Source organism: Neofelis nebulosa, chromosome 3 (assembly GCF_028018385.1).
Source record: "Neofelis nebulosa isolate mNeoNeb1 chromosome 3, mNeoNeb1.pri, whole genome shotgun sequence".
Lineage (NCBI taxonomy): Eukaryota > Metazoa > Chordata > Mammalia > Carnivora > Felidae > Neofelis > Neofelis nebulosa.
This window is the reverse complement of record NC_080784.1, coordinates 124,788,271-124,813,786: the sequence shown is the minus strand read 5'-3', so window position 1 is coordinate 124,813,786 and position 25,516 is coordinate 124,788,271. Positions and strand designations below refer to the sequence as shown.

At 36.8% G+C, this 25,516-nt stretch overlaps 1 protein-coding gene across 5 annotated transcripts in view; it reads left to right on the top strand.

The window, feature by feature from the left end:
• The window catches only part of RAP1GDS1 (Rap1 GTPase-GDP dissociation stimulator 1), a 170,344-nt gene that overhangs the window by 46,296 nt on the left and 98,532 nt on the right, over nucleotides 1-25,516 (top strand). For 3 of the 5 annotated variants that reach the window (XM_058721852.1, XM_058721851.1, XM_058721853.1), the window contains exon 3: nucleotides 16,885-17,007. In XM_058721852.1, coding sequence (XP_058577835.1) covers nucleotides 16,885-17,007 — 123 coding nt within the window. Of the gene's footprint in view, nucleotides 1-16,884; nucleotides 17,070-25,516 lie in introns of those variants that run through there. The other 2 variants (XM_058721855.1, XM_058721854.1) reach the window with 2 other exon arrangements.

Sequence of the window (25,516 nt, the reverse complement as noted above, 5' to 3'; positions counted from 1 at the left end):
TTAAGGTTGGGAACAATTCTTGTAGTGTCTTCTGTTATACTTGCAGACCTGTTTGGCTAACTATTTTCGGGGCCAAGGAAGGTGTTTTTGTTCATGGAAGGTGTTGTTCAAATAGTTACTCAGGCTTTATGAAGAGCTCCATTATTTTTAAGAAAATCCCTTTGTTTTTCTTTTTCTTTTCTTTTTCTTTTTTTTTTTCTTTCTCTTTTCTCTTTTCTTTTTTCTTATAGACCTAAGACTAGAAAATACTTTTCAATATTGATTGTTCATCCTTGCAGTTGCCACTCTTTGGTCCTATTTGTAGCTCCTAGATAAACAAACAATATTTCCTCCCTAACAGACCTTCTTTATTTGGAGATAACTATCACATTTCTCATTTCCTTAGTTGGTCTTTGTATGACAAAGAGACAGTAGTATATTGATATAAGGTGATAGAACCAAGGTTGAGAATATTTTTTCCTACTATCTGCATGGCATGTGTGTGTTCTTCCTTAGAAATGTTTAGGAGGATAAGATGATCCTCTTTTCTAGGGGCAGAGGTATATTAGGGTTCTCAAGGGAAATAGAAACAATAGGATATATGTGTGTGTATCTATACATATGTGTGCGTGTGTGTGTGTGTAGGTGAGAGAGAGATTTATATTAAGAAATTGGCTTACTTGATTATGGAGCCTGGTAAATCCAAAATCTGCAGGGTTGGTTGGCAGGATGGAAACCCAGGGAAGAGCTAATGTTGCTGTTCAAATCTGAAGGTTGTCTACTGGCAAAATTTCCTCTTGCTCAGGATGAGGGGAATAGGGTAGGTGGAGGAGTGGGGAGAAAGTTAGGGAGGTTAGTCTTTTATGTAGGCCTTTATCTGATTGGATAAGGTCTAGCCACGTTTAGAGGGCAATTAGCTTTACTCATACTCTGTGCATTTAAACGTTAATCTCATCCAAAAACACCCTCACAGAAACATCCATAATAATGTTCCAACAAATATTTGGGCACTGTGGCCCAGCCAAGTTGACACATAAAAGTAACCATTACAGGGGTACTTGGATGGCTTGTCAGTTGAGCATCAGAGCTCTTGGTTTCGGCCCAGGTCCTGGTCTCATAGTTCCTGGAATTGAGCCCCAACTTTGGGCTCCAAACTCAGTGTGGAGCCTGCTTGGGATTCTCTCTTTCTCCTTCCTCTCTGCCCCTCCCTGACTCATACACACATGCTCTCTTTCTTCCTCTCTCAAGATAAATATTTTTTTTTTAAAGTACCCATCACAAGTGGAATATGTATTCTACTGAAATATCAAAATGGATTGTGTGGCATAATACTTATGTTTTGGGATAGCTGCTAGTGAAGAATGATGCCATTAGTATTAGAACTTTCCAGAGGAATCTATAACTGATTTTACTGAGGTTTTCCATGACCTCTGTTTTTTAATATTCATTGGGATAAACCCAAAAATGAGGCTCAAAAAGGCAGAGTAATGGGCTTTTTAAAAAGACATAAATTCAAAGTCTGGGTTTTAGCACACAATGTTCTGTGAGGTGAGTTCATTTTAGATGCATGTAATTTTCTCTTCCCATAGTTAAGTATTACACATCTTTTCTATTCATTGTACTAAAGGAGCAAACAGAATGTTTTCGTTTGGCTCATAATAGCTTAGTTATGGATTGATCATCTTTTCTTTCTGATGTGTATATGTGGGAGGGATAATATAAAGGCAAGGTAATTTTCTGCAATGATTTCTGAAGGTTTAAAGAACATTTTTGCATATGTTTGCTTTTGAAAACATGTAATCTAAGGCCTGATTAGCCTAATGCAAAGTGAAGAGTTTAGTCTCTGCATGAGGTAGTGATAGGTAATTCTACAAGAAAACTTCATTTTTGATGGGAGAGTTCTTAAAATATAAGGCAATCTTACAAGCTCTATTCTCTTTTCTGTTAGAAGTAACTGTGCCTGTGACAACATCAATAAATGTAACTTGGTTACTCCATCTTTAATATTCTATAACAGTTTATACATACCTCTGTTTGAACTTAGTGTGTATTAATTGTGTATGCCTTTTTCATTTATTCAGGGCAGGGCAATTCTATTCAACTAGCGTTAGTTGGGTACCGCCACACATTAATTGGTACTTTGCCCTGGAGAGTTTAGACAGACAAGTGGTAGATAAATTTTAATACAATATAATACATTATGTAATAGAGCTGATTACAAAGTACTGGGGAAACAGCTGGATTCAAGTCATATTTTAAGAGTCTTTCAGAGTATCACATGGGGATTGACATCTCACCCGGGTTTGATGGATAAATGAGTATTTATAGGTGTACACTTCTTCTACCTCCCTCTTCTTCATACCTTGGATAATACCAACTGTCTACCTTTTTCACTTCCCAATTCTGGTACCCTTCAGCTGTTGGCCAAATAAAATAAAATAAAATCACCCAATAGTATGGAATGTTGCTGTTTCAAATTTAGGGTCCCTAGCCTCAGCTGGTAATGCTTGTACATATTCCTTTTTTGTAGAATATATTTTTCTCCTTTTCTGCTTACAATACTTTATTATCCTTCAAAACTCAGCTCAAATGTTACCTTCTTATTGAAAATTTCCATGATCTTTATGAAACTGTGATTGCTTCCCACTATATCTGTTTTACATAACCTCATTGTGGTATTAGTCACATTGAGTCATGATAATTTATTAGCCCCTTTCTTTCTCTTACTAGACAGCTTTATGTAAGGATATGCCATTTCCTGTTTGTCTCCTATTCCCAACATAGTAGGAACTCTGTAAAAATTAATTTTTTTTTTAAATGATCTCAGATCTACTCCCAAGTCTTCAACTATCAAATAGGTGTTAAGAACTTGGAAACAATTACAACATTGTGTGTGAGTATTGGAGGAGAGGTGTGAGTTTGATAAGAAGGATCATAGTGCTTCTTAGATCATAGTGTATTTTGAAAATACAGCGCACTTACCCAGGTACTGGTGAGGGCTTAAGGATTATGAGAAGAACATCCCAAGCAGAGGAAACAATATACACAAAGTTGTAGTAATGATAAGAAAAAATATGGTTCAATAAGACACTGAAAAGTTTGGTATGGCCAGAAAAAAAAAAAAAAGTACATTCAGGGAAGGGGCAAGAGATGATAAATGGAAAAGGGAGTAAAGGGTTCAAATTATGAAAGGACTTTTATGACATGTGTCTTTGTCTGCTTGGGCTGCTATAACAAAATACCCAAGACCAGGTTGCATTTCTCACAGTTCTGGAGGTTGGGAAGTCCAAATCAAGACACTGGTGGACTCAGTGTCTGGTGAGACCTGCTTCTTGATTCAGATAGCTTTTTGCTGGAACCTCACATAGTAGAAGCAGCCAGGCATCTCTCTGGGGTCTCTTTTGTAAGGTCACAAATTTCATTCATGAGAACTCCCCTTATGATATAGTCATGTCCCAAAAGGCCCCACCTCCTAATGGCATCACTGGGGTTAGGTTTCACCATCTGAATGGTGGGGTGGAGGAGGGGGACACAAACATTCAATCTATAGCACCATCCTAAGGGAACCAGCACAAGCAAATAAACATCAGATTTGTGTTTTGAAAAGATTATGGTAACAGTTTGAAAGAAGGGTTGGGAGATAGGCAAGGAGAAGAAAGAGGAGGAGGACATTTTTTCTCAGAGGCAGGAATTAAGGATAGGTAATATCATAGGTAAGTTTAACTGTGAAGGAACAAAATATTTACACTCTGAATTATTAGGAAAAGTTATTTGTTGACCATGATGGAGAATATGGCATATGTATAGAATAGTAGATGTTTAGAATTATTGGCTTAGGAAATGTGGAAGGGAAATAACTAGGGATAAATAAAAGGATTGCTGAACAATGTTGAGGGTCCCGTTAAGATTGTAAAATGTGAATTTGTTGTGTTACTAGCTATCATATTTAATAACATTTTAAAATTGGGGAGCAGGAAGAAGTATATGGCTGGATTCATCCAGTGTCAGGGATTGAATGGCAAGGTTAAATAGCTAGGTAGAGTTTTAGGGAACTGAGGTAATACTAGAATTGCTGAAATCATTGATCATTTTATTCAGAGTAGGTAGGGATGAAGTCAGTCATGGAAAGGACTGATAGATTGGGAAAAGAAAGGAGGAGTTGAATGAATAGAGGTTTCAGGGAGATTAAAAAATATTTGCTTCCTAATAAGGAAATAAAATACACGATAAAATAGCAGACTGTAATAGAAAGTAATTTCCAAACTTAAGCTTTCAACTAGCTTTCAACTGTGGAACAACTCTCCAGGATGAAGGGGCAAGGGCCCTGGGTGTTACTGTGTGATGGATTGGTACAGAGCAGTGGAGAATTAGGCCATTTATTAAAGACAGGGAATGTGAGGCCAAGTTATTAACTTCCCTGTGTAGATTCACAGTTGTTCAGAATGATGGCAGGAATTGGAGGGGAGAGAGAACCTAAGAGAAAGATCCAGTGTACTTGAGGGTTAGGATACTAGTGATGAGAATTGCACAATCTTACTGGATGGTAGGGGTTGAAAAGAGAGAAATTGTTTTTGAGTGAAGCCAGAGGACTAATGGTTTAGAAATGATATTTTTGAGCTCAGAAAATACCAGCTCAAGCTCCAAGCTCTGAGTCTTGTGGTAAAAGGGGAAGAGAAGAGAGTTGAGATCTGCTTGAGAGCACTTCACAGGAAATTCCTAGAGAGGGATTCCAGCTGCAGTGAAGGTGGGGAGGTAGAGTTCGGAGAGGGACGGGTGTTTGTACACAATAGTCAAGGGATCCAAAGGACACAGTAAGGAAAGGTTCAGATGAGGCCTGAAGAAGGTTAGGGATGGGAAAGTTCTTTAACTGGCCATCTCACAATTATTCTTTTCCCTGTTACCGTGTTCTGTCTATATAGCTTGGGATATTGTGATCCATTTTCTCATTTATGATCTTTTGTCAGTCTCTGCTTAGCAGAGTGAATTCTTCTTTGACTAATGTTTCCCCTTTTGTTCTGGGTTAGGCACTGTTAACAAACCTCCATCACACTTTTTTCTCTTACCATTTAGGTAAGCTACCCTGTGATGCCCTGCTTTCTCTCTTAGAACATTTTGCCTGGACCTTTCCCTGTTGGTTTGTAGGATTTTTACAGTTTGATATTTGTCTTCAGTGTTACAGAGACCTAGTCAGTTATTCCAGTGCCATGATACCTGGTAAATCCAGGACCAAGTTGGAAAACTTTCAGCACTCATTTTAGGGTGCTACATATTACCATTTCCCACAGTTTGCAAAGTGCATTGTAAGTTTTTAGAGCACAAACATCTCCAAATTGGGGCCAAGGTTACTTTGCCAGTCTTGCTTTTACTGTCATAGGGCAATTGGTTGCTATGGTGATAGGACTGGGAGAGTAAGTGTGGTAGATAATGAAGAGTTGGAGCTGTTTTTGAGCATAGGGCTGAGGTAGAAGACCATTTTGAAATATTGTACTTGGAAGAGTGTTCTGACATCTGCAAGGTTCTGTAAGCCAAACTAGTGTCTTTATGCTCTAAGCTATCATGGAAACTTAAGTGGCTACAAAAGTTGTATGTGGGTTAAGGAGAGGGAAATGGATGGTGAAGATCCTAGTGATGATAACTGACCTCCTGATATGTTCTGTTACTTCCACTGTGAAATCTACTGTATTCTTGAACCCTGATTCTAACCACCTTGAGTAAATATTCTGCCTAGTCTAGCTTGGTCTGTAATACCTTCCATTTCAGTATGGACTTACAAAGGAGTAGTGTACAGAAAATGGTAATTCTCTGCAGGAAATGAGGTTCTAAAATGATGGATAATCATCAAATATTATGAAGATTAGACAAATGGAAGTCTACACTGAGTTTGGTCCCTCTGTACATTAAGTCTGCTGTGGGATTTTTATCAAAATCATATAACTTCTTTTATACTCTTTGAGGGCAAGGTATAGACTATATGTCTTGTTAGCCATTTGCCTAGCACAGGGTAGGTATTTACTAAGTATTTAAAGCTAAGCCAGTGCATGAATCTAGTAATTTTCTTTAGAGTGGTGAGGAAGACTTACAAATGTTAATAATGTAACTTACATATTTGTAATGGTGATATCCTGCTCCTTCATTAAGCTTATATAAGGTTTCTTTAAGGAAAGGAAAGAAGTTTCTCAAGTAACATGGCACATGTTTCCTCACAGCTTTCATTTAATGATGTGTAATGTCTGTTGGTTTACTGATAGCTTTTCAGTCTCGTGTGTATTTTAAGAGCTATTTAGTTACTATTTTATCAGCAGTAATTTCAACGCATAACTTACCCCCAATTTTGGTAGGTTATGGTAGTCTGAAGTCTGTTTCTCTTTTCGGAGTTTAGTATTGGGGTTTTTTGTTCCTACTGTAGCCAGAGTATATTGGAAACATTTACTTGGAAAAGTTTACTTGATTCACCTCTTTCAAAATGATTCATGCACTTGTAGTGCTAGACATGTTTTGAATAAGATTATCAGTATTTTGCCAATTGTTCTTTACCCTTGTTCTTGATGTCTCTCAACAAATATAAAATCATTTATGGTCTCTGAAAGTCTCTCGTGACTTATTCTGTAACAATTACTGTTTGTTTGGGGTTTTTTTAACGTTTATTTATCTTTGAGAGAGACAAAGACAGAGTATGAGCAGGGGAGGGACAGAGAGGGAGGGAGACACAGAATCTAAAGCAGGCTCCAGGCTCTGAGCTGTCAGCACAGAGCCCGACATGGGGCTTGAACCCATGAACCGCGAGATCATGACCTGAGCCAAAGTTGGATGCTTAACTGACTGAGCCACCCAGGTGCCCCAGCAATTATTGTTTCAACTGACAGTCTTTTCTGTTATTTTTTTTGAAGTGCTTTGGCTTGGTATTTCTTCCATTCATAGCACTTCATTCTCCAGTCTCCCTAACACACACTTTTTAAAATAAAGAATTTACTTAAAATATATTATAGTCAACTATTCCTGTGTCACAGCATATAGCCTAGTCACTCATTCCCCCTAATAACTAAAAACTTCTGCCAAAAGTTTACATAAAATTGATTATCATTTCAACATTAGGTCATCTGTTCTGAAGTGTTTTTAATCTTTGTGAAATTAACATCAAATTTTTTTCTTGATTAGTAATATCTTCTCTTTTGCTTTCTTAAAAATTTTTTTTTAACGTTTATTTATTTTTGAGATAGAGAGAGACAGAGCATGAATGGGGGAAGGTCAGAGAGAGGGAGACACAGAATCCGAAACAGGCTCCAGGCTCTGAGCTGTCAGCACAGAGCCCGACGCGGGGCTCGAACTCACGGACCGCGAGATCATGACCTGAGCCGAAGTCGGCCGCCCAACCGACTGAGCCACCCAGGCGCCCCTCTCTTTTGCTTTCTTATTCTCACTCTTCATTCACTCAATTTTTTTTGTTGTTGTTTTGTTTTTGTTTTGAGAGAGAGAGAGAGGGCACAAGTGAGCAAGGGGCAGAAAGAGGGAGTGAGAGAGAGAGAGAAGAGGGACTCACCCAAAGCATGCACCAGCTCACCTGCAGCAGGGCTCAAGCTCACCTGATGCCAGCCTCAAACTCACAAAGCGAGAGATCTTGACCTGAGCTGAAGTCAGATGCTTAACTGACTGAGCCACCCAGGCGCCCTCACTTTTATTTTGAGTATAGCTGACACAATGTTACATTAGTTTCAGGTATACAGCCTAGTGATTTGACAGGTTTATACATTATGTTGTGCTCACCAAAAGTGTAGCTACCATCTGTCCTGTTACATGGCTATTATAATATCATTGACTGTATTCCTTATGCTGTATCTTATTCCAGTGACTTACTCATTCCATAACTGGAGCCCTGTATCTTGAGCTTTGCTTGATAACTTAGTTCCTATTCTCTAGGATTATACTTGAAAGAAAATTATAATTTCCTCCCACAAAACTTTAAAAACTTTTCAACTTTACCTAAGCTAACATAATTTTATTTGGGTTTGTTTCTTCTTTCTAATAGAGCAGTAGTAAATCACTGCAAATCTTGGTCAATTCTTTGTTTCATTTATGCCCTGTGTCTCTTCATTTCCCCTTTTTCTTTACTGTGACTTAAATTCTTCTCCCCATCTTCCCCTCTTTTTCTCATTACACAGCTCTCCTCCTTTGGGGAAGCCATGAAATTTAACTCCCAAGATTATAGGGGCTATTTGCTGAAATTGGTTCAGGCCTAAACTAATCAATACATGGCATGGCATGGCATGGCATGGATCTGGCCAAAATAACTAATTCAGATCGGTTCAGTTTGGGTGAACCATGGTACTTTTGGGGTTTGTTTTGTTTTTTGAGGCAGGGAGGAGCGGTGTGGGGAGAGAAGACTTCTGTGTTGCTCTTCAATAAGACCTGAAACTGGTACAACTATTTTTCCTCCATGATATGGGCTAGTCTGATAATGTCAACACACAGAAGAAGAGAGTTGAGGAGAGCTCAGAGGAATGCAGCAGGAGCAGGAAACCATTCATGAAGCTCACTATACTTTCACATTTTACAATGGTGCAAATTGTAGGGTAGTACATTCCTCTGTTGGAGCATAAATTGGAGTATGTAGTAGTTTCTGTTATTTACAGTATGTCCTGATATGTACAGATTTAAAATAGATTTTCTGTTTATAAAATAATGCCAGCATATGGTATAGAACTTGAAAATACAGAAAATGTTTTTATTGTAATTTTTTTATTTTATAAAATTTGAAATCATGCCACGTAAGCATAGCTTACTTTTTTAAAAATGCTTTTTTGTTGTTGTTGTTTATTTATTTTTGAGAGAGAGAGGGAGACAGAGTGTGAGCAGGGGAGGGGCAGAGAGAGAGGGAGGCACAGAATCCGAAGCAAGTTCCAGGCTCTGAGCTGTCAGCACAGAGCCTTACGTGGGGCTCAATCAAACTCACGAGACACGAGATCATGACCTGAGCTGAAGTCGGATGCTTAACTGACTGAGCCACCAAGGCGTCCCTAAAAACTTATTTTTGAGCATCTGCTTATGATGTCAGATATTTTTAAATGATGTTTTTAATGATTACATAATGTTCTTTTGGATGGCTAGATCACAATGGTAGTATCTATTGTTGGATATTTCTTAATTAAATCTTAATTAAAGATGATAATGTGAGCCATTCAGCTCTCCTTCGTCCAAGGTTACAGTAATGTCAATTTTAAGTGACTCCTTTTTTCCTTTTCTGTATACTTTTTTGCTGTTTGTTTTCCTGAAAAGGTGGAGTAAATTTTACATCATGTTGACTTGTTTGCTTCAAGTTGACTTGTTTGCATTAAGTATTATTTCCTTAAGTGCATTTCTTGGATCACTCTTTTTTTTTTTTTTTTTTATGATGCTCCATTAAGAAATGACTTGTTTATTTGAGAAAGAATGTATACTCCTGTTATATGCTTACAGTAAACATTAACAAATTAAGGACTTTAAAGAATCCTGAATCCTACAGATGTCAAATCTCTAGCTTTCTTTATGTTTTCACCTAAAGTATTTGACTTAGAGTGGAGATGTGTCATTTACTGAAAATATTGCTGCGCTGTGTTTTACTATAACCTCATACTCTTAATTTGCAATGAAGAAATCCATATTTACTATAGGAACCATATTTTCAGTACTTTCAGCTTTTAAGTGAACAATTCTAGTTATATACTCTGCTTTTATTGCAATCATGAAAACACTTCCTCCTGGTGTTTACTTTCTCAGTAAATATCTTTCTTTTATTTTTTAACCACAGAACTCTTAATTTCTTAGCAACTGTTTTATGACCTAGTTAGTGGTAATGTTAAAGTAATCAAACTAGTAGATATCCTGGCTTTTTCTTGCAGAGATTTCCAAACACATGACTTCTCCCACTCCCACAGCTTACATTATCCCTGGAGTTGAAATGACTGCAAGACTTTCGGAATCATTTGTTGTAATTTTATAAAATGACTGTCACAACTTACTCTTTTAGTAAGACCTGTTTCTGATGGTGAGTCATTGTGTAAATGGGTCTTTGTTCTGCCCTCTTTCTTTTCATGACTGCATACATTTTCTCGCATCTCATGGTCCTTTTATTTGCTTAAAATCCTTACTGGAGAAAAAAAGATTCTCACCAGTGAAAGAAACTGTTTTATTCATTCCCCACTCCCCACTTCATATATTTCCATTTTCTTTTAGGAACATTAATTTCTTATTTGTCAGGCTCTTACTTTAATCTTCTGAAGACAGCATACATTCCTCTTATGTGTTTTAAATTGGTTTTAAACCTGCTTTGCTTTCTCTATACTTAGTTCCCATTCTTTCCTTCAATTACTGCCTCAGTTTATCTCAAAATATTGTATATCCTTTTATTACTTCAGTTCTTACTACTACAAAATATGTCAAATAAAAATATTTCTTGGGGTGCCCAGGTGGCTCAGTCAGTTAAGTGTCCAACTTCAACTCAGGTCATGATCTCATGGTTCATGAGTTCGAGCCTCGTGTCGGGCTCTGGGCTGACAGCGTGAAGCCTGGAGCCTGCTTTGGATTCTGTGCCTCCCTCTCTGCCCCTCCTCCATTCATGTACTCATTCACTCTCTCTCCCTCTCTCTCTGCCCCTCCCCCGCTCACTCTGTCTCTGTCTCTCAAAAATAAACAAACATTAAAAAAATTTTTAAATATTTCTCACATAATAACTGGTAAATCTAGTCAAAGTATTGTTATCACCACATATCTGAATGAGTTGTGGTAGGAAGAGTAGGGGACTGGGAATCAGAGAAACTGGTTTCTTTTTTCTTTTCCAATATAATCTTATGTGGCCTTACTTGTAATATTAGAAAAACATAACCTGTAATGCAGTTCTACATGACTGTTTTAAAAATGATGAGAGAATATCTTTGAAATTGCTTTGAAATTTAAAAAATGCTCTCAATACAAATTTAAAGTAGCTGTTATGCTGGTCAGATATGATTAGAAAGATTGATGGACTTTCAGTCAGGCATCTTTAAATGAAAACACTGAGTCTGAGTAGGAATAACCTAAAATGGTGGGGTGGCATTTCAGAGAGGAAACATGTGCAGTAGGGACATATAAAATAAGGTTAATTTGTTTTACTACAAGTAATTTAGTGTGACTAGCGTGTAGGATGTCAATACAAGAGTTGGGAGACCGGTTGGGAAATATGACAGATGTGCTTGACTATTTCATTAAATGTTATGGTGGATCATTTAAAGATTTCAGTAGAGGAGTGACATGAAATTTACATTTCCTGAAGTTTATTTTGGTGTCATTGTAGATGACAGATGGGGGAGGATGGGAGCTGGAGTTAAGGAGACTCTTGAGGAGGCTGTTGGATTTATTTAATAAAGGTCAGAACTGAGAACCTGAAGTAACATGGATGTACAAAGGATAGATGCAAAAGATGCTGGTGAGATGGAATCTGTGGAGCCTGTGTTTTTGATTAAATGTAGGTGATAGGAAGGCATTTAGTAAAAGAGACAAATTTATAATCATTCAAGAGCTTCTGGCTTAGATGGGTTTCCTGCCATTCACTGAGATAGAAACTAGTATGAATCTAATGGGAAAAGGGTAAATTTAATTTTGGAAATGTTAAATTTGAGGTATTTATGGCATATCCAAGTGCAAATGCTTTGTTTTCAGTTGAATAAAAGAAGAGAAGATTTGGGACTTGTCTATGTGGTAATAATCAATGATGCCTTGCATTTGGGTCAGATGGCCTAGGCACAGGGCCAGGTCTCTTGTTACACCTTATTCTAAAAATCTACCCCTTGAGAAATACATAGTTCCCCAGGGAACTTTGAGTTCCCTGGCCCTTTGGGTCATGAGTCCTATTCTTGGTCCTTGCAGTCAATCCCAAATCTGAATCTTTTCTTCATAGTCATAAAGCTCCCTTGGACATGTAATATAAAGACACCAGTTCTTTATTCTTCCCATAATTCTAAGTAAAATTGCACACATTTTTTTTTATTACTCTAAATCAATACTTTTAATCTAATCTAGGTACATTTTTAATCCTATAGAGTCATACTAATAACAGTCATTATTTTTGTTTTTCTAACTTGGAGTTTACTATAAATTGGTTATCAGATGCATGCCGTTAATTTATTCTCATGTAGTCTATCTGCTGACATAACACCATAAATTCAGCTTATCTTAGTAACATACCTGAACACCCCCTCTTGGTGTTTAACTGTAAACCCAGTTACTTTAATGTATTTACTTTGCAGCTTTGTTGGGAATTTTGGACTTTGTAGAAGGAATTATGAGTTCCTTCTCATTCCACCTACTCTTCTACCAGGTTATTGGCCTTGAGAAGTTCTACAGGTAGTTCTTTAACTTCTCCTCTAAGGCATTGTGTGTTATTGGCATTGTAGCCTGGCTCCTTAATTTATTATTCTTTCAAGTTTCTCTAATCCAGTTGCCTGCTTTTCTTGTTCTTTCTATCACTGGCAGTTTCATAACTAGGTTGCCTCCTTGCCATCAGGAGGTCATGTGGAGTGTGGACATAGGACTGCAGGAACAGAATGAGTGCTTGCATAACTGCAAAGGCTACTGTGATGGATGTGATTCTTGCAGTAGCTCCCCCCAGATATTACTTAAAGTAGCAATTGTCCTTCATATATGGGTCCTTCAAACTTCAAGGACTGCCAGCTGCCTATAATTTGTAGGCATAGTCAAGCATTTTTATGACCACACCTAAATGTGAAGGGCGGGGGGGGGGGGGGTGGGGGGGAAGATGTTGAATTGATTCCCACAAACATTTACCAGGAGTGTAGTTAAAATGTCAGTAATAGTCTGGCTAAAGGTAATGAAAAGTCTACCTTTTTTTTTTTTTTTTTTTTTTTTAAGACTCACAATCACAGTGCATGATTTCTTTACAGGTAGCCAATCATTTGGATTGCAAACACTAACTGCCGACTATTTCTTAATGTTCTTTTAAAATTATTTCAAGAGTACTCACAGATATCTGAGAACATCTTTTCGTTCACAGATAAATATACATTTTGAGATACAGTAGATGGCCAGTGCAGAAAGTATATATGAAATGAGGCTCAAACTTTGTAATTATTTATTCTACAGTGGCATTTTAGTGGTAAGCAATATTTGGTTCTTTATGTTTTTATGCCTAAGGACAGAAGATAATTCCCAGCTGTTTAATTTAAAATGAAACTTACATAGAAATCCTATGCTAGCAGGTTAATAGAATTCCTGTAAGATTTTTCTAAACTGTAAATCAGATTTATGTGAAAAAAAACAGATTACATTTTCCCTTTTATTTCTCTGACAATAGCATTAAAAAAATACTATTCCCAAATCCTCATTCGTTTTAGTGCAAACTATTTTCCCAGTTCCTTGGATTGTAATCTGTGGCAAGTCTCATCAGAGTGTAAGAGTTTTGTATTGTTTTGTTTTCATTTTTGCCCCTGATAGTTCAGCTCTGATGCTAAGCCATTCTTTCAGTTAAGGTTAAAATGAGACACGTATGAGTGATTTGCACTTAACTGCTCGCCTCCACACACACAAATGCCTCAGCGTCACATCTAATTGTGATTCATGCCTTATGCCAGACTCTTGCTGTCATCCCAGCACCAGCAGATGGTGGGACAAGACCCCTAGGGCAGCGTGTCCCAGCATTCTGGGGATGTACATCTTCTGGTAACAATGGTCAGAAAAGGGAGGATTTTAATATGGCAAATTGAGTTCAGTTCTTTTTGGCTTCTTGGGGAAAAAAATCAATTAGTGGAAATTTGGTGTCCAATTTTCAGGTAGTACCTTAAAAACTTATTTTTTAGTCCAAGAAACAAAATAAAAGCAAAACATCACACTGTATTTTATAAATATTCTTGCTCAAAGGGCAGCTTCTGTGTTTAAGTCCCATCATGGGTAGTTTATGTTTGTAATAATCTGAATTATAAGAAACTTAGTAACGGGGCGCCTGGGTGGCGCAGTCGGTTAAGCGTCCGACTTCAGCCAGGTCACGATCTCGCGGTCCATGAGTTCGAGCCCCGCGTCAGGCTCTGGGCTGATGTCTCAGAGCCTGGAGCCTGTTTCCGATTCTGTGTCTCCCTCTCTCTCTGCCCCTCCCCCGTTCATGCTATGTCTCTCTCTGTCCCAAAAATAAATAAAAAACGTTGAAAAAAAAAATTTAAAAAAAAAAAAAAAAAAAAAGAAACTTAGTAAGAAACTGCACACAAAAGAACAGGTTTCCCCTATTCATGCTCAAGTAAGTGTTCTTTAAGAAAAACATACCAGTGGATGCCAGATAAGACACATGTTGATTTGTTAGTGTCAGCATCTGAAGTTGCTGTTTATGCTTTATGATTAGTGGCTTTAGACAAGTTTTACTTCATCTTTCAGGGCTCTGTTTCTTCACTTAAGAACTGAGGTTGTTTTAAGGTATCCCCACAATATCCTTTTTATTGTAGTATATAAAATATAAGAAGCTAAAATAGTATCAGATGTGTGAAAATGTACTGGGTTTATGGTAGCAACAGGAAATGCATGGGTGGAGTTTCAACATTGAATAACCTTGGTTACTTGATCTGTAGTACTGATATCATAGGTGAATACACACACACATATAACCAATTGCGCATAACTTTTTTTAAGATAATAAATCCATGGAAGTACAGTTTTCCATACAGTTCTCCTTTTCTTCAACCATTTCACAGTTCTCCTGATGATGTTAAGAGAATGTTAAGGTTCTTTAGCTCAGAATCCGCTGTAGTCAAAGAGTGCACAGAATAGTGGTTTTTAACTTTTTTGACCAGAACCTATAATTAGAAATGCATTTTGCAGAGAGCAGTCATACACGTACAATTACACGTGTGTCTGCATACACATGGTTCAAACCAGAGTTTCACTTTTTTACCTCACTATGGGCAAAATTTTTTTCTGTTCTTTTGTTGTTGCAGATATTATTTTTGTTTCTCTCTTTTTTTAAAGTATGGTTTAAAAAAAATTTTTTTTTACATTTGTTTTTGAGAAACAGAGTGACACAAAGCGTGAGCGGGGGGGGGGGGGGGGGGAGAGAGAGAAGGAGACACAGAATCTGAGGCAGGCTCCAGGCTCTGAGCAAGCAGTCAGCACAGAGCCTGATGCGGGGCTCGAACCCACAAACTGTGAGATCATGACCTGAGCCGAAGTTGGACGCTCAACTGACTGAGCCACCCAGGTGCCCCAAGTATTTATCTTTGAGAGAGAGAGAGAGAGAGAGAGAGAGAGAGAGAGAGAGAACGAGCTGGGAAAGGGCAGAGAGAGAGGGAGACACAGAATCTAAAGCAAGCTTCAGGCTCCAGGCTGTCAGCACAGAACCTGATGCAGGGCTCAAACCCACAAACCATGAGATCATGACCTTAGCTGGTCGGATGCTTAACCTACTGAGCCAACCAGGCTCCCCTTTTGTTTCTCTTTTTAAGAAAATACTGGTTCTTGTTCACCAAGCCGAGTTCCTAATGGGCATTGGGATCCACAATTTGAAAAACACTGTACTAAACAGTCAGCACTTACCATAAAGAAATACATTATTTTTTGGTAGACTCTCAAATTATTCTATTAAAAATGATTTTCTGGGGCGTTTGGGTGGCTCAGTTAAGTGTCCAGCTCTTGCTTTAGGCTCAGGTCACGATCTTATGGTTCTTGAGATTGAGCCCCACATCGGGCTGTGTGGTGATGGCACAGAACCTGCTTGGGATTCTCTCTTTCCCTCTCCCTCCCTTTCTCTCTCTCTCTCCCTCTCTCTTTCTCTCTCTTCCTCTCTGCCCCTTGCTTACTTGTGAGCATGTGCATACAGACTCTCTCAAAATAAATAAACTTGAAGAAATGATTTTCCTATTTCCTACTGATCATATCAGCTGCCATTTACTTAATAAGAAATCTTTAGAGTTCTCTCTTATTTGTACAAACATTTAAAAGGAGTGTAGTTACAATGTCAATAGTAGTCTGGCTAAAGATAATGAGAAGTCTACCTTTTTTTTTTTTTTTTAAGGATATAAAGGATACAGAGGACTAAATTTAAATTGAACGTTTTAAAGAGCTTTTTAATTCTCTGTCTTTAAACACATGCCATTCCTCTTCCTTGATCAGAATCAAATAATGATTTTAAGTTTTGTTTCCTTGAGTTTTTCTTTAGTTCCTTCATTCCAGGTTCTTACTGTCTTTTAATAGGTCATGCTTTCAGTGACATGTTAAGAAAAAGTGAAGTAGCTTGGTTTCATAGAAAGGCTATTTGTATTTTAACAAAGAAGAGAAGGGAAAAAGGGAACTCTTGAATTTCTGTATCAACAAATAGAGTTCTGAATACCATGGCCTTATTGCTGCTCATTCTCTTCTTCATGAGCAGTTATTTGAATGAGTTATATGAAAAACATAGTATTGGAACTATATGGTCTCCTCTATAGGATTCCATATAAAATGACATAAGGTGAATGATTTGCTCATTTAATTGTCATTAAAAAATTGCTATAGCATTGTAGGAAACCATAGAAATTATATAGATAAAGATATGCTGTTAAGAATTCAGAAGGGAAGTAGAAAAAAAGGCCTTGCTAGTCCAAATAGACCAGGTTGGAACTAACATTGAAAAGCAGATTTGGTATGCCAGTGGTGTATATTCAGAAAGGATTCCTTTATAATATGACTTTAGGTAGACAAAACATTGTATTATAAAGTATTTTGTGCAAACAAAAACTTAAGGTAAAAGCAGCTTTTTGAACTGAAAATTATAAATATATTTCTTTTGTATAAATATATATACACTTGAACATATACTGAAGCAATTTCTATTATGGATGGTGGAAATTCTTGGAAGACTTTATTGTAGATAATGTCAGTATTAGTGTTGAAGATTTTCCTTAAAGCTCTTTGTATCTCTTTCAGATATGGAAACAAGTGAAAAAATCCAAGGAAGTGGAATACTTCAGCTGTTTGCAAGTCTTTTGATTCCACAGTCTTCCTGCACAGCCAAAGTAGCTAACATCATAGCAGAAGTAGCCAAAAATGGTGAGGTTTTCCTCAAGAACTTTTCTGCTGGGAACATCTTCAGTTTTACACCTCACTTGTCAGTATGTTTTATTAATTTATGTTTTAATTTTGTAGATTAGACATTGTCCATTTCTTTCTATTTCTCTTTTCTTTGACTTTTTTCCCATATAATTGTTTAAAATGACTATACTTATAGTCATTCTATTCATACATTTCCCATTTACTATTCTGTTCCTTCAGGGTAGAATTAAAGGGAAGTACTGCTAGTCCCTGCTGTACCTGTGTCATTTATTACTTTGTTAATAGGATTCTTGAGCTTGCCACTGAGTCATTCATCTTTTTTTTTTTTTTTAATTTTTTTTAATGTTTATTTATGAGACAGAGACAGAGCATGAACAGGGGAGGGTCAGAGAGAGGGAGACACAGAATCTGAAGCAGGCTCTAGACTCCGAGCTGTCAGCACAGAGCCCGACGCAGGACTCGAACTCATGGACTGTGAGATCATGACCTGAGCCGAAGTCGGATGCTTAACCGACTGAGCCACCCAGGCACCCCTGAGTCATTGATCTTAATTGTCACAGGACAGCTTACCTTTTTCAGTGTATTATATGTTGGCGTGTATTATACCCAGATAAACTTCCTTTTTTTTTTTTTTTTTTTTTAATTAAATAGTCTAAACCTATCCTACCAATATTGGCACTTGGCTCTTAACTGCAACAGTGCAGTTGGAATGTATGTTCTGTTTTCTGCACTCACCTATGTAGGACATCTTTCTTTCTTTCTTTTTTAGTATTTGTTTATTTTTTATAGTGCAGGCAGGGAAGGGGATGAGAGAAAGGGGAACAGAGGATCTGAAGTGGGCTCTGTGCTGACAACAGGGAGCCCAGTGCAGGGCTGGAACTCATGAACCATGAGATCATGACTTGAACAGAAGCTGGTCACTCAACCAATTGAGCCACTCAGGCACCCCAGGACACATCTGTTTCTTAAGTTTCCACATAAGAATACTATGAAAAACCAACAATGACAGCAAGACTTAGATTATATGATATCTAATCCATCCTATTACATGTGGTTTATGTCCAGTGAGAGATTCTTTGGAAGAATTGTATTTTAGCAGAAATATTTGCACATGATTTTAATTCAGTTTGAGAAAAACATGACTTCTTTTTAAATTTTTTTTTTAGAGGCCCCTGGGTGGCTCAGTCGGTTAAGCGTCCAACTCCGGCTCAGGTCACGATCTCACTGTCCGTGAGTTCGAGCCCCGTGTCGGGCTCTGTGCTGACTGCTCAGAGCCTGGAACCTGTTTGAGATTCTGTGTCTCCCTCTCTCTCTGCCCCTCCCCCGTTCATGCTCTGTCTCTCTCTGTCTCAAAAATAAATAAACGTTAAAAAAAATTAAAAATAAATAAATAAATAAATATATTTTTAATGTTTATTTACTTCTGAGAGAGAACGAGGGAGACAGAGTGCAAGCACGGGAGGGGCAGAGAGAGGGGGAGACACAGAATCCGAAGCAGGCTCCAGGCTCCTAGAAGTCAGCACAGAGCCTGACACAGGGCTTGAACCCACGAACCATGAGATCATGACCTGAGCCAAAGTCAGACGCTTAACTGACTGAGCCACTCAGACACCCCAGAACACTGACTTCTTAAAGCTGTTTTTAAGTATAAGGGCTTTAGTTAATGTCATGTCTTTAGTGTGACTGGATTTTCAAAATTTGATATTATTTTTAGGCCTTTTATTTTAGTAATTTGCATATATTATACTTTTAAGAAGTTTTAAAAATTCTGGCTTCATTTACATAATCAGTAGAGCAGGTGGCATGTAAAATACTGGTGTGTGTTGTTTGGGGCCCAGTGAAACAACTTGTTCATGTGTGTTGCCAAAAAAATTGCCATGAAATTTTTTCATTTGTTTAGGAGTTCTCAAAATGTCTTTCAAATTCCAATGGGGTTCTGTATTGGTAACTCATTTTTTGGCCGTTAGCTGAAAACTGGCCACCTATTGTTTTATGTCATGTCTCAGCTACTGTACATATATAATCACTATGCTGTACTTTGTAGTTGAGCTGGTCATAAATGTTCAGATTCCTAGTGGTTTGGGAGTATTTAGTGTACTTCAAACAGATTTGAACTGCTCTGAATAGATTGCCTTGGGGCAACAAAGAACTCCAGAAGCAGATCTAGTTTGAGAATGGAACCCTTCCAGATGTTGTTTGTTAACCTAGACCAACCACTATGTGAATCTTCTTAGATGGAATACAGCTTGATTTCTTTTTTAACTGAAAAAAAAATTTTTTTATGTTTATTTTTGAGACAGTGTGAGAGGGGGAGGGACAGAGAGAGATGGAGACACAGAATCTGAAGCAGGCTCCAGGGTCTGAGCTTTCAGCACAGACCCTGACGTGGGGCTCGAACTCACGAGCTGTGAGATCATGACCTGAATTGAAGTCAGATGCTTGATCAGCTGAGCCATCTAGCCACCCCAATACAGCTTGATTTTTAAGATCACATGGTTTATTTTTAACTTAGTGAGAATTACAGTATAGATTTCCAGAAATCAGTTATTTTCTCAAAGTCTTTTCTCTCTTTTTTTCTTCTCAAATCTTTATTTAAATTCTAGTTAGTTGACGTATAGTGCATATTGGTTTCCAGAGTAGAATTCAGTGATTCATCACTTAAGAACATCCAGTGCTCATAACAAGTCCCCTCCTTTAATACCCATCACCCATCTAACCCATCCCACACCCACCTCCCTCCATCAACCCTCAGTTTGTTTTCTATCTTTCAGTCTCTTGGTTTGTTTCCTGCTCTCGTTCCCTCCCCCTGCCCCTTTATGTGTTCATCTCTTCTGTTTCTTAAATTTCACAAATGTGTGAAATCACATGGTACTTACCTTTTTCTGACTTACTTCACTTAGCATAATACACTCCAGCTCCATCCACAAAGCCTTTTCTCTTAAGAATGAGTTTCCATACTAATTTTAGCATAGATTCAGAAATTTTGGATAGTAAATTTTTGTGGATTGCCATTCCTCTGTGATCTTACTTTTAATATCAGTCATTATAATATTTTGTCACAGTTTCATGATAACTCTGCTGCTATAGGTTGCTTCTAGTAATACTTTAGTAGATGACAGCTATGTTCTAAAGCATAATAGAATTTGTAGCATTTATACTTTTAATCAGAGGCTTGTTAAGGGCATATCACTTACCTCTACTGGTTAAAATAAGTGGGATACATTTAAGTAGTTATTTTTTGCTTAATCACCACATTGTTTTTGTAAGTGACTGGCTGAGAAAGTAAATTAGAATCTTTTTAAAAAATAAATAATATCTTCAGAAATGCAACATGACCCACAGAGTACATTAATTGGGCTTATATTTCTTCTTTTTAGAAACTTGATGGTGAAAACAAGATTTTGTGAACCAGAGTTAAAAAGAGATTGGAAGGTGATTTTTTCATCTCCACTCTGCTGTGCATTTTATGTAACTACAGAGGAGAAATATTAGCATATATTTCATAGATTCAGATTAACCTTAAAATATAATTATGTTTAAATTTGTGCATACAAAATCTCCCAAAAATTAGCATACTAATGTTGAAATTCGAGAGGATTAGCAAGAAGTTTCATGTGCAAGTTTAATGTGGGAGCATAGCCATGATCATAAATTACAGTAAAGGATTTTGATACCTTTAAATAAAATATTCCCCTATGCAATACACTTAAGACTGATTTGAGACAAAGAAAAAATAAGCAAGATAGGAGGTGTCTGTGAATGTTTCCTCCTTTTCAGAATTGCATTGTCAAGATATAATAATAATTTCCTAAGACTAGGTGCCTGCCATTAATATGCCTACATTGTGCCAGGAGTTATGTACATTATTTCAAATTCTAATAACAACCCCATATGAGATAGGATTTTGCACATGAGATAACAGGCTAAATATCTTGCCTATCTTTACACAGCTAGTAGGTAGTAAAGCTGAGATTCAGACACTTATGTGGGGCACCTTGGTAGCTCAGTCGGTTAAACATCCAACTCTTGATTTCAGCTCAGGTTATGATCCCAGGGTCATGGGATTAAGCTTCACATTGGGCTCTGTGCTGAGCATGGAGCCTGCTTAAGATTTTCTCTCTCCCTCTGCCCCTCTCCCCCACATGTATGTGCTCTCTCTTTAAAATAAAAAATTTAAAAAAATATATGTGATAGTCTTTGGAATTTATGCTTCACCTTGTTTTATTCTTCTTTACTTCTCTTCAGTAATGAGATATTATGATAGCAGTGGAATAGGTACTAGTGATTTTAATGCAGGGAGAGCAGTGTATGACCTGAAAGATTAAGCTGATAACTGAAGTTAAAGGGTATAAAAAAGCAGACAAAAGGTCAACCACTTGGCTTCTGTTCCTTTAGTCCTCTAAAACACTCCTTCCCTGTCTTGGACCATCAGCATCAGAATCACCAGGAACTTATTAGGATGCAGATTCTTTGATCCTCTCGTTCAGACCTATTGAAACAGGGACTCTAGGACTGGGATCCAGCCATTTGGTTTAACAAGTCCCCCAGTGATTCTCATACCTCTATAGCTTGAGAACTAAATCGCAGTCTAACGTAATATGGAATCAGTAGTTTGGATCAACATTATGCTTTTTTCCCCCATCTGTACTTTATCAGATTATAAAAGTCACTATCAAACTTTTCCACTTGAATGCTCCCAACCACAAAAGAATAAAAGTGTACGCCTAGGATGGACTAGAGAGGGCACTGCCAGAAACATGGAAGTCTCGTGTTTTCTCTTGTAAATTTGTTTTAATTTTGCCCTCTACTCTATAACAAGTATATGTCTATTTTAGTATTAAATATATGTATGCTCTAGAAAAGTTGTTGGATAAAATTAATACCCACCACCAAAAATAATGCACCAGGTTGTCAGGTAGCTTTAAGTATTCTTTGATATTGTAGTTTTGGAAGTTTAACCTCTGTCATTTTGTAAGAATTAGTAGCAATTTTTTAACAAAAGGCAATACAAAGTATAAATGAAAAATGTGACAACAACCTGCATATAAAAGTCACAGCTTTTTATATATTTATGCCTCATAGTTTTCCTTGTTCTTCTAAAGAAAACTGTAAAAAGCTAAGAGTTAATAATTGCTATGAGGTTATTAGAGAAAATTCAAACTGAATATACTTATTGTTTAGTGTAACAAACATTAAGGCAGACTCTAGCACTCTGTTTTTATTTGGCTTAAAGAGTTTAGTTTTAATAAAATAGATTTGGTTCTGTCTGGCAGCTGAAAGTGGCTTTTAATATTTGATAAATAGATACGTAAAAAGCAGGTTTTATAACAGTACTGTACTTTCTGATGATGCTAAATGATATGTAATTCAAGTAGGTTTGGGAAAGTAAAAGCAAAAAAGAAAGGAAGACTGGATTTAGAAAGAAATAGAGATATTCTATCAAGCATTTGAGTGTTTTGCTACAAAGGAAAAAACTACTCTTAAGAAATCAACTTTATGTTAATAAATTTGGGTTGGTATTGAGATAGAACAATGCCTATTCCTTAAAGCTCTATATTGAATTTCTGCATTGAAGTCCACACATTATGCAAAAAGCAAAATGAATTTTATCTTGCATAGACACACATACATGCGTACAAATACTTAATGTTTTCCTTTTTTTTTTTTTTAATTTTTTAAATGTTTATAATTTTCGAGAGAGAGTGCAACCAAGGGAGGAGCAAAGAGAGAGGGAGACGCAGAATCTCAAGTGGCTCCAGGCTCTGAGCTGTCAGCACAGACCCAGATGTGAGACTTGAACCCACAAATCCTGAGATCATGACCTGAGCTGAAGTCAGACACTTAACTGACTGAGCCACCCAGGCACCCCAATGGTTTCTGCCTTCTATTGCATAATGGCTTCCACAGACTTTGGTTTTTCCACTCACTGTCATTCTGAATGTATCTTAGTTTCAGCTTTCCCCTGATAGTCCTTCCCTCACTCCCCTGGAGTAAAAATTGTCGAGAGAGGATCTGATTTTTCTTTCTTCTTCTTTTTTTTTTTTTAATTCATCACTATTATCCTGTTTAGTAGATGTTTTTTTCTTAACTGGGCTCCATATCCAATATGGGACTTGAACTCACGACCCTGAGATCAAGAGTCGGGTGCTATACCACCTGAGCCACCCAGGTGCCCCATTTAGAAGATTTTTTGAACTAGAATATCTGATAGGCCAGCTTGTATAGTCTGGACTTGAGTCAGAGTCCATCCAGCTATGATCAGGTAACAGGCACAAGCAGTGTGAACTAGGGATGTGTCTAGTGGGAACCCCTTTGAACAGGGATGACTGTCACAGCCATTCATTCAATTATATATATAATATTATACATAACATATAATTATGTTACATATATAATATATTAATTATGTTATATATATAATATCTTAAACACATTCCTTTGAGTCCTGGTATATTTTTACACATATCCATCTAAAGTATGTAACTACATTATATAATGCAATATATATGTAACTATTATATAGTCTATTTCATATATAACACTATATTATATATTATAATACTATATTATATATCATAACATAATTACATATATTATATAAGATCTTAAACATATTCCTTATTAATTCCTAGTATTTTTACATATATCCATCTAAAGTATGTAACTACATTATATATATATAATATTATATTATATATATAATATATATAATGCACATATATATGCATATTATATAACTATATAGCTATTATATACTATATTTCATATATAACACTATATTATATAATACTATATTATATATAACATAATTATATATATTAATTATATAAGATCTTAAACATATTCCTTATTGATTCCTGGTATTTTTACATACATCCTTCTAAAGTATGTAACTTCATGTCTTTAAAACTAGCTAAGGAGGGCTGCACTCCTCAGTTAAAAAACAAATTGGCTGAAAAGCAGGTTTTAGAAGGGAATTTACTCTTTTCAGGGACTGGCAGTATTGCCTTTATATTGAAAGCTAAGGATTGTACTAGTTTTATTTTATTTTTAATGTGCTTTTAAAAAAATTTTTTTTTACACTTATTTATGTTTTGAGAGACATAGAGAGACAGAGCACAAGTTGGGGAGGGGCAGAGAGAGAGAAGAAGACACAGAATCTGAAGCAGGCTCCAGGCTCCAGGCTCCAAGGTGTCAGCACAGAGCCTGACGCGGGGCTCGAACTCACAAACTGTGAGATCGTGACCTGAGCCGAAGTCGGACACCCAACCGACTGAGCCACCCAGGTGCCCCTTTAATGTGCTTTTTAAAAAAATTGAAACCTAATTGACCTAAAACATGGTGAGTGTTTAAGGTGTTCTTTATATGCTTTTCTATTTAAAAAAAAATGTTCAGAACAGCTTTAGTTTTATTTGAATCTGCAATTTTCCTGTAATTACTTATTCTCTATCATTTCAAGAATAACTGAAGCTGTTGATTGTACCATCAGAATTTTGAAAGGTATGTTGGTATCATATAGACAATTAGGGTATCAAAGCAAAAATAGTAGCTCATCAATGTTGCCATTGCGTGAAGCATAGCAACAAACAAACCAGTACAATCTAACAACAGATTCCATTTATGACATAAGAGTGCAAATCAGACTGTTCCTAAATTTCTTATTTTAGTAGTTATTAAAATGATCTCACTGTTGGAAGCTAGTTATAGGAAAAGGTAGAAGAGATAATGAATATGTGTATTTAATTTGATTAATTTGAGTTGGTGACATGCTATTTTAAGATTTGAAATATATAAAGATCCTGAAGTGTGACCATTAACTTAAGAGGTAGACAAGTATATTGATGTGTCATCTTCCATAGAAGATGGTCATTGAATTCTTGGAAGTACATATAGCGTGATTTGTTTTCCCAATAGGGAAAACTCCTGTTAGGGAGTTAAAAAAAAATTAACAGTAAACTTAAAAGTTAGCTTTAGAAGTAACAAGTATTCTTAATCTTGGAAGTTTAAATTACAGAGAGCTTTCAATAATACAGTAGTAAGTAAGAGATATAATAGAAATGCAATCCTTTGTTTAAGTAGAGAGGAATACTTCTGTGACTCATAGCTATGTTAGCAGGAAAAGTTGTGTCAGAGGTAACAGCTCACATAACAGCCCTATATGATGTGCTCTAGGAATTTGAAAATGAAGAGAATGAGAAGGAGGGTTGCTTATGATGATGTTTGTGGAGCAAGCTAAGGAGTGGGCCCCCTTGAAAGTAATACTGAAAAGATAGTGATTTATTTATGTAGGATGGGTTATAGGTAGAGGAATTAGATGTATGTTGACTAACTTCATTGACCAGTACATCCTTACAGCAAATCATGATGTCCAAAATAATGGTTCTAAATACTGATTATTTGGAGAACTTTTATTAATTAGATGTCATTATTATCCTTTAATTATGTAGTAGTCTATCATGAGACACCGTAAAACTTACGTCTAATCATCACGACTGTGATGCCGTTA